This window comes from Aquila chrysaetos, chromosome 15, assembly GCF_900496995.4.
Source record: "Aquila chrysaetos chrysaetos chromosome 15, bAquChr1.4, whole genome shotgun sequence".
NCBI lineage: Eukaryota > Metazoa > Chordata > Aves > Accipitriformes > Accipitridae > Aquila > Aquila chrysaetos.
In genome coordinates, this window is record NC_044018.1 from 7,312,737 (window position 1) to 7,326,508 (window position 13,772).

Here is a 13,772-nt window from a genome sequence, read left to right on the forward strand (position 1 = left end):
ATTCATTGCCTGTAGGCTGAAGCCATAAATCTCTAACAGCTATAACTAGAGCATCTGGCAGCCATTTTACATTTGGTTCACAGGAAGAAGTTGCAAAGGAGACTTACATGTTAAGCTTTCTCCTTGAAAACATGCAGTTGTTCTCTTTGTTTTATACAGAAAAGGAGCATATAAGTGATCCTAAAAGCCTCAAGAAAATATTAGAGGGCAAACCATATATTCCTTGCCCGTGCAAATCACATTAGTGAAAGCTCTGGATTAATTGGCCCAATCCCCGGATCATTTTATCACATTTTCTTTGCTCCTGCCCTGCTGTATAACCCCATTAAACAGTTCTCTTCACCATAAGCAGAGAGAGGTAGCTGCCTACCCTCATAATTTTGTATGCATGTACACAGTGGATCTGAATATGCATTATTACAGAAATAAATACAGATAGGGAGCTCTCTATTAACATTCTCTGTACACAAAGACAAATGAAAAGACAATGTCATTAGGATCCCAAAGAGAGTCAGTATTGACTGAAGGATGGCAGCTACATTAGAAGCAGGGGCTGTAGAAAGTTTTAACTTGCTTTTCTCAGACTTCTGTACTGTGATCAGATTTGTTCTGCAGTACTGAGATGTATCTTTTGGCAGGCCAAGCAAGGAGTTGTAGTACCATGGGAACTATTTATAAGTGTTGGATCCTCAAGTATGTTACTGATGTGCTAACACAATTTCATTGATCCCAGCGGAATGTATTATGGTTCATATAGCTGAAGCATGGTGCAGCTGGCAGTAAAATACAGAGACCTGCTATATCCTCCACTTGTTTAGATAAGTTTATTAGTTCCTGGGCTCAGCCAACTCTACCTGCTGCTCACTTATTATTTCTGCAAGCATTGACAAATTAAAAAGGTGATGGGAGGCCCTGGCCTCACTTGGAGCTCAGGCAACTTATGATCTTATGCTTCAGTGCTGTTAAGATGCCACATGCTGTTGTGCTTCCTGTACTATGTTAAAAATCATCTTGCAGATGTCTTTTTACTTCTGTGAGGCATATTACAAGGATTATCAGAAGTGGGGAGTCTTGCTCTTCAATTCTTCTCATCCTACTGCTGGATAAAGGCTGTATTGGCTACTGAGCTCGCAAGAGATAAGCAAATCCGTGGGCCTGAGGGACAATTGCCTATCATGAGGTCTGCTTTTTAATTAAGAGGGCTGAGAAGCAGTGACCTTGCTGTACTTTCTATATACAAGTGCAGGAGTAGGATTAGCGATGCATCCTTTCAGGATATTACATTGATTTGAGGGAATCTTGCTTTCAAATGAGCATCATCCAACTTCAGCAGGTTTCAATTTTGTACACGCAGTAGCTCAGGACACATCACTTACCCTTTATCCAAAGGAAGCAGTCGTCTTCTTCATAACTAGGTGGATGAGCATGTCTGTGAGATGGACATCTTCAGCTGTGGCCCTGGCATTCAGAAGGGAGCTAGTCAAAATATACTACAAAGGGTTTGAGTTGTGCTTGTAACAACACTGGGCCAGCCTCTAAGGCAAACTAGATCAAGAATTTTCACCAGCTGAGGATCCAGACTCCTCACGAAAAGTAAAGGAGTAACACAGATACATCTGATTTAACAGGAAACCTCTTGTTTGAATTCAATTATATGTGGTGACTGCAAATGAAGAATGGGCAACGCTATGTACTAGTAGGTCTGTTACATTCTACCTCCTCATCCCAGGCAATTATTGCCTTCAGCAGCAGGAGGAAAAGCAAAAAGCATCTCCTCTCATTTATCTGATGGTGCTGAAAAGCAGCTTGGAAAACTCCACAGCACTTTTCTCCTGTGCTCACACCACATAAATGAGGAAATCGTTACAACCGCCTTTTTTTTTCTCCCAAGGACATTGAATTCTGTGCTCAGGGTGAAAGCACTCGTACCTGATCAAGGGAAGCAAAAGCAGCAGTCAGCGCAGCAAAGCGTGCATGGCACAGGCAGGTCCTGCCTGTGGCTGTACCTGGGAACGCACTGTTTCGTGCAGGTTTTCTTTGTGTAGAAAAGAAGGCAAACAAACACCACCATGATCCCCAGAAACATGAGTAAAACACTCACACCTTTCTGCATCCCACATACATAGACTACGTAAAGGAATGCCAAAATCGATTTGTGATTGGTTGACCCCTCGGAGGGGGGTCTCTCATTCTCTATTCAAACATGGCCAAAGCAACCTATTCAAACTAATTTTTGAAGAGCTAATGGTAGGTGTGCTAAGTCCCAGATGAGATTCCGCAGCCCATTGTCGGGACTGACAGGGATTTTCAAAGTGAGTGGCATCTCTGCAGTCAAGCGTGGACAGGGATGCAGTTCTTCTGACCGCACCATGGTCCCATGAGTCCCAGACTTGGTTTGGAAACCATGCAGCTCAGACCAAGGCTAGTGAGGAGGGTCATGTACATAGCCAGCTTTCCAGGTCAAGGCAGCTTTTGTCACATTGACAAAATGTGACATTTTGTCATACATTGGATGTGATTGTGGAGTGAGACCTTAACTGCCCTTTGAAAACATCCATCATTTTTTCATGATGGCTGATACCAGTAGTTCCATCTTCATTGTCTAAGCCCTATCTGACTCCCGCTTGTAGCTGAATCTCATCACCCTGAGTAAGTGCTCTACTGAAAAGCAGTAGTTGTAAAATATCTTGAGGAAAGCTTTTGACATCTGATTGCAAAGCATTTTCTGTGATTGAGAAAAGTACAGGTTGCATGAATGGGCTTAAATGGGCTGAATATTATTTGGATTACCAGGCTTAAAGGGCAGTAATGAATAGTTCAGCATCCAGCTGGCAACCAGTAACAAGTGGAGTACAATAAGGGTTGATTCTGGGATGATATTATTCCACATCTTTATCAATGGCCTGGATGATCAGACAGAATGCATCTTCAGCAAATTTGCAGGTGAAGATGGGGTGGATGGAAATATGCCAAATGACAGTAAAACTTCAAGTCGCAAGGAACTTGATAAACTTGAGTCTGGAGCCAACAAAGATCTCACGACATTCAGAAATGAAACAACACAAAAACCTGCACGTGGGACTTTCAGACTGCGTACTTGGCTGCAATGGAATGAGCATGACCAGCATATTAGAAGTTGTAACCTTCTGCTTGCTTATAGGGAAGTCACACCTGCAATGTTGTGATCTGGTTTGGGTCCCCTAGTTCAAGACATGTATTGAGAAACACTTGCAGAGTGCTAACAAAATTGTCAGGGACTTAGAGCATACAACCTTCAAGAAGAGTATGGGGGAGTTGAGGTTTTTTAATCTGCAAAAAGGAATCCAAAGAAGAATCTAATTTCAGACTACTTGAAGGAGGGTTTTAAAGATGATGGAGCCAAATTCAGCTTAGTAATAATGGCAGGTGGTAAAACAGCCAGCAATACCAATAAAGTGCAGCTTGGGAGGTTGAGGTTGGATATTAGGGAAACCATTTTCACTAGAAGGGTGGTGCAGTCCTGAAAGAGCTTGCCGAGAGAGGCTGTTGAATCTCCAGTCTCAGAGGTTTTCAAAATACAGCTAAACAATGCAATGATTTACATGATTTGCTGTCAGCAACAGCTCTACTTCAGGTTGGAGGTTGGATTAAGTCCCTCCAGAGGTCTCTTCCAGCCAACGTTTCTATGATTTGTTCTCTGTAAGTGCATTGACCACATAGATATGACAAATAATAACTGAGAATAGTTCCTTTTCCCACCTCTCTCAAGTGGCTGTGTTAGGTAATGTTGGCAGAGTTTCATTTTACAGTCAACATGCCACAAAAGTCTTGTCCTTCACACAATAGGACCATAGGAAAAATTACTGGATTGGAAGGGATATCTGGAGGTCTAGTCCAACCTCCTTCTCAAAGAGCTATCTTCAGAGTAAGATCAGGTTGCTCAAGGTTATTCAGCTTTCTGAAAATCTCCAATCTTGTCAAGCTGTTCCAGTACTTAACCACTCTCATTATGAAGAACATTTTTTTCTAATGTGTAATTGTAATATCTCTTGCGTAACTTGTTCCCACTGTCCCTTTTCACTGTGTGTGTCTAGAAAGAGCCTGTTTCTCCTGTCAGCCACTCATTCGGACATAGAAGACTGCAACTGAATCCTCCCTTAACCTTCTGTTTTCTGGTTGAATAAGCCCAACTCCTTCAGCCTCTTCCTGTAAGTTGCTGTCGCGTCCCAGAGTTGGAGCGACTCAGGTTCGTGGATTTCCTTTGTCAGAATTAAGGTGAAACGACACCAGGGGAGTTCAAACAACAATCAACATTTATTCAACCTAGATAACCTTGCCCAAGTACAAGTGAACTTATCAATATGAACCTTGCAACATGTCGTTAAGCCGCTGTTTGAGAAGAGAAGGGAAGTATAGAAAAATGAAATGGAAAAAGGAACATGAAACTGTGTCAGGAGGAGAGCCCTCCCGTTGAGTCACGAGGTTCAGAGCAGACCCCCTTGCTTTCTGGACTCCTTCTCAGAGAGGAGCCCAGGGGCGGCTAGGTCCACTCCTAGTCTCAGACTTGGTCAACGGTTTATGTTTAAAAGGATGAGGTGTAGGGACTGTGGAAAAGAGAGAAGAAAAAGAGGGAGGGAGAGAAAGAGAGAAAGAAAGAAAGAAAGAGAGAAGGAAAGGGTTTCACCAGTCCTGGGTCCAGCGTTGGTCCAGCCAGCGTAGAGATCCAGTTCTGGAGGGCGCGCGCTGAGAACTCGTTCTCCCTTCTTTTATAGCGTGTTAGTCGATGGTCTCGACATGCGCAGTCCCATTCCCGGGGTTCTCTGGAATCGGTCGGAGAGCTTTGGAGGGGGGGGGGTTCATCGCAGAGTTGCCTCTCTTTTTTCTGCTGGCATGACCGCTTAAGATAGAAGCACAGTCCCATCCTCTGTGGGGCCTCCTCCTCCAGGCGCATATGCTGTGCTCCTTCTCCTGGTCACTTAAGATAAGGAATTGCGGCTTTGGAGAAGCGCGGTCCCACCCTCCGGGGGGCCCTCTCCTCCGGCCACATTGTCCTGTTCACAAAACTCCAGCATTTTTACAGAGGCCGTTTTCTCCACCAAAGTTCTTTAACGAATGTTTGAGACATTGACTATAATTTGTCCGACCGTCACACCACCCCGTGGCTCAAACAGTCGCTGTACTTTGATTCTCGTTTATATCATCTTCTTCTGTGGTAATTTTAACATAGCGGACAGTAGGAGAAGAGAGAGAGACAGCTGAGGATAGCAAGCGGCTAATCATACATCTTACTATGGCAAGGCCTGCTATTAAACATGTAAATCCAATTAATATCATAAGTCCAATATTTACAAGCCATTTTCCCCATCCCGTCAGTCCCAAGGATCCCAAAATGGAATGTAGCCATGAGTTGGGACTCCAGCCATCAAACCAGTCAGCTGGTTGCATTGCATGGAAGAGTTCCCCCGTCTGGTCGGCAATCTCCTTCATCTTTGCCCGGGCTTCTTCAATTGAGGTCGTGGCATTATGAATGGTAATACAACATTCGGATTCAGTCAAGTTTAACATACCACACACACCTTGTTCTTTTAACAATAACATATCTAAGGCTAAACGATTCTGTAACGCCATTTTTGATACTTGTTGCACTTGCAGATTTAGTTCCCCAAAGGCATATCGAGTCCAATTACTTAATACATGTACTTGCCAAGTTAGGTTTTCTAGCACCCATTGGTGCCGAACAATATACCCAGATGGTGCAAAGAATGCTTCTAGCTCTAACGATACTTTCTGTCCCCAGGTATAATAATCAGGTTTTAGAATGCTTTGAATCCACTTCTGGGTGCTACTTGGGTCATCAAGTTCTCGTTTTTTCCTGTGAATAGGTGGTGTGGTATATTCAAAGATTCGCCTGGGACACATAGTAGGAATTCCCAAACCACACCGCAATCCAGCCTGTTTGATAACATTCAAGTGCGAGTACATTTTCCCATCTGAGCACCCCCAGACGGTCCCCTCAGGGGCGGCATACAAAGCGTTTTGACAAGTAGCTGCGTCTCCCCGGGGTATTTGATTATCCTCTCCCACCTTATGTCTTGGGAAGTGGTTAATGGGAATTCCACATTTTAGCCAGATATTAACATTATTGGTGATCTGATTACATTGGTTGTCCCGGTTTCGGTATCCAAAATTCGGATATCCCCAACAGGTGCACATATCTCGAATTAAGGTTCTAACTTCCAAACTGATCCATGTTTCGATGGGATTGCCAGCGCCTGTGGTACAATCTATAATGTGGGTACAGTTTAACAAATGGGCATCATTGGGGTTGGGCGTGCCCACAAATTCTTTCTTTAATAAGTGAAGAGGTTGTTTTTTTAACATGTGTTTCACTGACCATCCCCAAGCAGTGTGGGCGCTATTCACTGAAGGATATTGTCCCTTCCTGTCAGGTATGTGAACACACCAAGCTGAATCCCATCTTACATTATACTGTAATTCAAAAGGGGTAATTTCCGGGGAAGCAGGCCAAAAAGGCACTAAATGACAAGATATATTGTGATAGGAAGGGCATCCTGTTATTCTCCACCAGGATGGAGAAGGTGGGAATCGTCTGGAATAGGCTTCCTTGAATCCTGGAGGACACGGCGGGCTATGACTAATACCAATTTCACGACTGACCTCCAATCTCCATCGCTTACAAGTTTTGTTTATTAAGTCAGGCCACCCCGTGTCCCGAGGGATCTCATAGAAGGCTGCTTCATCTCGCCACCATCTGCCAGAGGAGGTATAATCACTTCGATATTGATACTCAAACGGAGCATCTACTAACCCTATAATGCCATTGCTCATATTATATTTTCCAATATTGAGCCTCATGGGTATCAAACCGAATCTAATCCCCTGCTCGGCAGAAGTAGGAATCTGAATACAGATCCCCTGATCCGTTCTATTCCAGACATGTATGAATCCTTGTATCACTTCCCAAGCCAAATTGGAGGCCCTTTCTCCTTGTCCAGATGCACCAAAAGTAAGAAAGGCAAGGAGGAAGGAGTTCCAAACCATCTTTCCCTGTTGTACCATAAGAATATCACAACCAAAATCAAACAAACAATACAGATAATGGCCCACTCATCAAGTGAAAACATAAGTCCTGCCGTGGGCTTCTGATAACCTGCAAAATGTATACAAAAATAAACAATCATTAAAGGGATAGGATTGGAGGAGATGTCAAGCAGTGTTGCTAGTGGTTGGGATCCATCCGAGAGGCTGAGGTGCACTCTCCGAGGCGCTCGTGCAGCTTCTGTAAAACAACCTCCTACAGGCCATGTGCAGGATGTGTTACGTATTATAGATGCATACAAACTAGCCTTAAATTTCAAGCTCTCTTGACTGGAATTCCTCTGATTAAAGTATCCGTAGATCAGCAGAATGTGTTCATTGTGCGTAAAAAGGCTAATAAGTTTATAGCAACCACTTGTTCTTACGTGGCGTAGGTGCCGCTGCAAGAACTCCAACGTTGTCTGCTGCCAAGCTCTCTGTGTCCTCCCCCCAACTCAGGAATTCTGAGAAGTCAACACAGCATCGCTAGTCAGAGTAACAAAAACATAAGCAGGCCATCAAGCAGCTATGGTTTTAGTACTATAGCAGAGGGTTGGGGTTATATTGTGCATCTTAACTAATATGCTTGTTAGAATCCAGCCAGTGGGATACAGAAAAAACATATTCTTATCAGCCATTTAACATCGGAACAACTTTAATTCAGGACATGAAGGTCCACTTAGAAGGATGGGACAATCCATCGGGTATTGATACGATGCTCTTTCCCATGGGCATCTGTGGCTACCCAGGAAAAAAGGTTAAGGGGCGTCTTTAGGGTTAGGGGTACTTGCCCCACAGTGGGCAGTTCCACTAATACTGGTTGTCCAGCATAGTGGAGCAAGTGTGCAGGGTCTTTGCCACTTTTCGTCCCTGGAACAATAGAAGGAGGTGTGGGACAGAATGCTAGGAGTCGGGGGCAGCCATTTGCCCCCCACCGGCTATTGACTCGGTATACTGCTTCTGGTACTCGCAAGGCCCACCCTGGGTCATGGGGCCTCAGAGCTCGTTTTAGAAGTCCGTTTGTTCTCTCCACAATACCATTAGCTTGAGGGTAGTAAGGGGTGTGAAAAACCCACTGGATTTCCTCACCCTTAGCCCATTCTTGCACCACTCCAGCAGTGAAATGGCTCCCATTATCAGATTGAATTGACTGAGGCTTGGGTAAGCAGCTAAACCATACTTTAAGACTTTTCACTGTATTTTCTCCTGTGGCTCTGGATACAGCTTCAGCTTGTGTTAGTCCTGATACCACCTCTACTCCTACTAACACATATCGTTTTCCCTCTGATACCCGAAAGGGGCCAATATAGTCAATTTGCCACGTTTGCCATAAACCTTTGTTTGTCCTTAAATGTAGGGGTTGCTCCTTTAAAGGGTTATATTTTTCCAAACGAACTCGACACTGACCGCATGCAGAAATAACAGTATTACATAATTCTCGTGTAACAGCCCATCCTCTACTAATAGCCTCTTTGTACAGGTCTTTACTTCCTGAATGGCCACGCTTCACGTGCAGCCACTCCAGAAGGTGTTCCCATTTCTCTGCTTCACCATCGATGGCAAGACTGGCTAGACGTGTTAAGGAATCTACTTGGTTATTTAGGAGGTGAGCCGGGTTATCTCCTGCCTGGTGTGCAGCAACCCAGCCTACCAAGAAAGATCTCTGCTTGGCGATATTCAGTATTTCTTCCCATTTGTCTCGTTGCCACACTGGCACTTGGTTTACTTCCCATTGGTTTTGTTCCCAAAACGGTAACCATTCAGTACATCCCTTAAACACCGCATAGGAGTCAGTATAAATGTATACTGGTTCTGTTGTCTCAGCTTCCTTAACGACTACACTCCACACAGCAACTAACTCCCCTGCTTGGGCACTACCCTCTCCCTCAGTTATCATATGCTCCCCTGAATCAATATGTAATGCTACTGCTCGATACTTCCACGTCTTTCCTTCCCTTTTTGCAGAAGCATCAGTGAACCACACATTTGTTAAATGGGGTTTAAAATGAGGAGCCACTTTGATGTACGATGGAGGGGGTTCTGTATCTGGGTGATCAGAAGGGGGATCCTGTATTTGCAGCATTTTGGGTGTTCCCTCCTCTATCTGTCTAGTGTGACAGTAGTGGTCTAACTGGGCATACCACTTCCTTACTGTTTCTCGTTGAGCTACTCCTACAGGGGGAGGAGTTCCAGCCAATATTGGTTTCAGGATCTTAAAGGGTCCTCGTAAGATGATGGGCTGCTGTCGTATAATTCTCTCGGCTTCCTGTAAGGCTAGGTTAACCACAAAGAGTCCTTTCTCCCAAACTGAATACCGTTTTTCAGCATCCTTAAAGCTACGCGAGAAAAATCCTATAGGACGGGTAGGACCTTCAGGGCCACGCTGCCACATATGTATAGATAACCCATGAATTGCAAAACCCCATTCTATGTGGAGTGGGTCTGTTGGATGTATTGGTCCTAAGGCCTGGTAAATCCCTGCTTCAAAAATTAATAATTTCAGAGCCTCTTCATGGACAGGTGTCCAGTCCCAAGCAGTTCTTTTACGGGTTAAATCATATAAAGGGCGAGCTATGATAGAAAAGTCAGGGATGTGTTTTCTCCAAAACACTAGCAAGCCTAGGGCATGCTGCAATTCTTTCTTATTTTCAGGCATTTTCACTTGTTCGAGGGTGGACAAGGTTTCGGGTGGTATACACACAGTCCCTCCTTTCCACCAGATACCTAAAAATTTTACTTCAGGTGATGGGAGTTGTACCTTTTCGGCAGGAATTTGGAGCCCTAAATTCTCCAAGTGACTAATGATTTCTCTCTGGGTTTGTCCCACCACAGTGGTATCTGGTCCTCCAATTAGCACATCGTCAATATATTGATATACTTTTACTCCATCTTTAGGAGTGATCTGATTTAGTTCCTGGGCTAATGCATAGTGAGCAATGGTTGGTGAGTGGCAATAGCCTTGGGGAAGCCGTGTAAATGTATATTGTACACCCTCCCAGGTAAAGGCAAAGCGGTCCCTATCTGCTTCTTGCAAGGGAACCATAAAGAACATGTCTTTCACATCAATGGTTGCTAAAATCTGGTGACCCTGTTCTTGTATGGTTGCAATTAATTCTGCTATATTGGGGACTGCAGCTGTTAATGGGCCAGTATTAGCGTTCAGGCGTCGATAGTCAATTGTCAGTCGCCACTTCCCATTTGGCTTGCGGACCGGCCATACTGGGGAATTATAGGGTGAATGAGTAGGAATAACTATCCCCTGTTCCCGTAACTCAGTTATCACTGAAGTGATCCCTTCCCTTGCTCCCAAAGGCAAAGCATAAGGCTTGACATTAACTATCTTTGAAGGGGGAAGAGTTGGTGCAGACTGCAAAAGCCTCACAGAGATTGCGGGACACCCAAATTTCCATTCTCTTCCCTTAGAGTCTACCCATGACTGGCCCTTTAAGAGGTCAAGTCCTAGAATATTGGTGGGTAGAGGACCTAGTATCATAGTAACCTCAACAGGGGATGAATCCCCTGGCAGCCAGCATTTAACTTTAGCTGTCGGCTGTGGTTGGGAGCTTCCAAAAACGTCTGTGACCCATATCTGCTTCTTATCTGCAATTATTCCATTGCGGTTAGCAACATCCGCCCGGAGTGCTGACATCTGAGCACCCGTGTCAACTAAAAAAGTTACTGGGGTCTTAAAGGGACCAAGGGGAAAAGTAATCAACAGGTCTCCTGTCTTATTTTCAGTGAGCCTCCTTAAATAAACCCACTGGCCGTCCCCCGGCTCACTTACTGGGGACGGCCTGTCTAGTTTCCCGTCCTGCGGACAGTAATACCTTCCTCTGGGGCAGTAGGCGTTTGGGGAGTGGGAGTTGCCAGCAACTGCGGATTCGCCCCTTTATAGCCTCGAATGTTTAACTCAGTATGAGGAGGCTCCTTGTTCTTGTCTTTCCCCCCTAGGACCAACTTTTCTAGGACAGAGGTGGGCAAGCCATCCATCACATCCCGGGGAATTCCCTTTTCTATCCCTTCTGCCCACAACAAGTTCCGCTGACCCCCATACAGCTTTTTGGTGTTTACAGTCTTAGATGGGGGAGGTCGGCCAGGTCCTTCTATTCGGCGGATAGCAGGCTTAGCCCTGCTTTCTTCCCTTGTGAGACCCATTCTCCGGCCGTAGTTAACCAATTCCTGTGCCACTTCTCCCCAGGTCAGGACCCCTCCTGCATTCCGCCTGCCTCCTCTAGGTGCTATCGCATCACGTAATCTATCCTGCAGCTGGACAGCATATAATTTCAAAGAATCTGGTAAACCTCGGATTAGAGGAGTCATTCTATCGGGATTGGCATTTAACAACATCGGAGAGGGCTGTTGTGGCACTAATCGCCTATCATGCATTAATTGGAGACAAGCAGTTTTCTGTAAGCTCTCAGTCAACTGATTTATAGAAGGGGTGTCTATCCGTGTTGGTTCTCCTCGTTCCATTTGGTCTATTCCCCCCTGCCCAGTAAGCTGCCCGCTGCGTCAGAGACCATGGTTCCCTAGGATCATCGGTAGTTAGGAACACTCCAGGCCCCCAATATCCTTGGGCTTCATCTTCTGACAATAAAATCCGGTCGCCACCAGTTAATGACACCCTCCACACATATTCTGTTTCAGTCTCCTTTGCTAGTCGGATATACTTTTCCTGAATTTTAGATAATTCAGTGGCGGAATATGGTATCGTCTTAATGGTCACGTGTGGTGCTCCGCCATTTTGGCCATTGTCTATGGTTTCTGTTTTAATTAATGGCCTCATTGCTATCTCTTCATCCTCAGGGTAAAAAACTTTTCTGGTACCTTCTAACTCTTGATTTGGGTATAAAGATTTTTGCTGTTTCACCTGAACTACCTCTAGACCTTGCAGGTCTAAGTCCGGGTCAGATCGTTCATCCACCTTGGCTCGTAAAATTCTTTCCCGATCTAATGCATCAGCCAAGGCAGCATGAAGCCGCTGTGTTGTATTACGCTCAGCAGTTAATTGCTCTTGCAGGACTTTAACTAAATCCTGCAGGGACTGAATCTTCTCCTTATCTGCCTGCTCAGCTTTCATTGTTTCCTGTCTGTCTTCCTGGGCTGCTACGAGTGCGGCCCCTAAAACTGCACACACTACAGCCTTCCCTTTTCCCGGGCGAAACCTGCCTTCTTTTGCTAGCTTCTCAATTCTTCCTACAATGGCTTTTGAGTCATGCCAGTGGTCTCGTGCCCAGGCTACTCCTTGTGGGGAAGGGCGAGCTTTATATGCAGTTAGCTTCTCTAAAACAGGGGAACAGTCAGACACAGATATTTCCTGGGCCCCTGTGTCTGCCGCTGCTCGGATCCCTCCCAACTTATTGTTGAGAGATCCTTCCCAGATCCTCCCCGCTCGTTATCTGAGTGGAGGTCTGGTATCTCATTAGAAACTCCCTTCCAACAAGGGAAATCCTGTCCGTGACGCCAATTAAGATGTCGCGTCCCAGAGTTGGAGCGACTCAGGTTCGTGGATTTCCTTTGTCAGAATTAAGGTGAAACGACACCAGGGGAGTTCAAACAACAATCAACATTTATTCAACCTAGATAACCTTGCCCAAGTACAAGTGAACTTATCAATATGAACCTTGCAACATGTCGTTAAGCCGCTGTTCGGAGAAGAGAAGGGAAGTATAGAAAAATGAAATGGAAAAAGGAACATGAAACTGTGTCAGGAGGAGAGCCCTCCCGTTGAGTCACGAGGTTCAGAGCAGACCCCCTTGCTTTCTGGACTCCTTCTCAGAGAGGAGCCCAGGGGCGGCTAGGTCCACTCCTAGTCTCAGACTTGGTCAACGGTTTATGTTTAAAAGGATGAGGTGTAGGGACTGTGGAAAAGAGAGAAGAAAAAGAGGGAGGGAGAGAAAGAGAGAAAGAAAGAAAGAAAGAGAGAAGGAAAGGGTTTCACCAGTCCTGGGTCCAGCGTTGGTCCAGCCAGCGTAGAGATCCAGTTCTGGAGGGCGCGCGCTGAGAACTCGTTCTCCCTTCTTTTATAGCGTGTTAGTCGATGGTCTCGACATGCGCAGTCCCATTCCCGGGGTTCTCTGGAATCGGTCGGAGAGCTTTGGAGGGGGGGGGGTTCATCGCAGAGTTGCCTCTCTTTTTTCTGCTGGCATGACCGCTTAAGATAGAAGCACAGTCCCATCCTCTGTGGGGCCTCCTCCTCCAGGCGCATATGCTGTGCTCCTTCTCCTGGTCACTTAAGATAAGGAATTGCGGCTTTGGAGAAGCGCGGTCCCACCCTCCGGGGGGCCCTCTCCTCCGGCCACATTGTCCTGTTCACAAAACTCCAGCATTTTTACAGAGGCCGTTTTCTCCACCAAAGTTCTTTAACGAATGTTTGAGACATTGACTATAATTTGTCCGACCGTCACAGTTGCATGCTCCAGATCCTGTTCAACACTATCACTACAGCAGCACACTGCTGATTTTTGTTCAATTTATTGCCCCCCAGGACCTGCAGGTCCTTGCTTGCAAAGCTTCTTTCTAGCCAGTCTTTGAATAGCAACCCTGTCCTCCAGGTTATCAGTTATTCCCCCAATTTGTTGTAATTTGCTGTAATCCACAAACTTGCTAAATCCAGTGAGTTTATCTGCAACTTTTCTGTTCAACCACTCAGCCCATAGCCCCTTCAGTCTGGCTACAAGGACACCATGAGAGAC

At 45.5% G+C, this 13,772-nt stretch overlaps 1 protein-coding gene across 1 annotated transcript; it reads right to left on the reverse strand.

Moving 5' to 3' along the window:
- Positions 1 to 5,070: 5,070 nt before the first annotated feature.
- Positions 5,071 to 13,040, reverse strand: LOC121233829. The gene is made up of 2 exons (XM_041128915.1): positions 13,019 to 13,040; positions 5,071 to 7,150 (listed from the first exon to the last, which is right to left on the reverse strand). The coding sequence occupies exon 2, from the start codon at positions 7,057 to 7,059 to the stop codon at positions 5,143 to 5,145; it is 1,917 nt and encodes a 638-aa protein (XP_040984849.1). The 5' UTR covers positions 7,060 to 7,150; positions 13,019 to 13,040; the 3' UTR covers positions 5,071 to 5,142.
- Between the last annotated feature and the right edge of the window lie 732 nt (positions 13,041 to 13,772).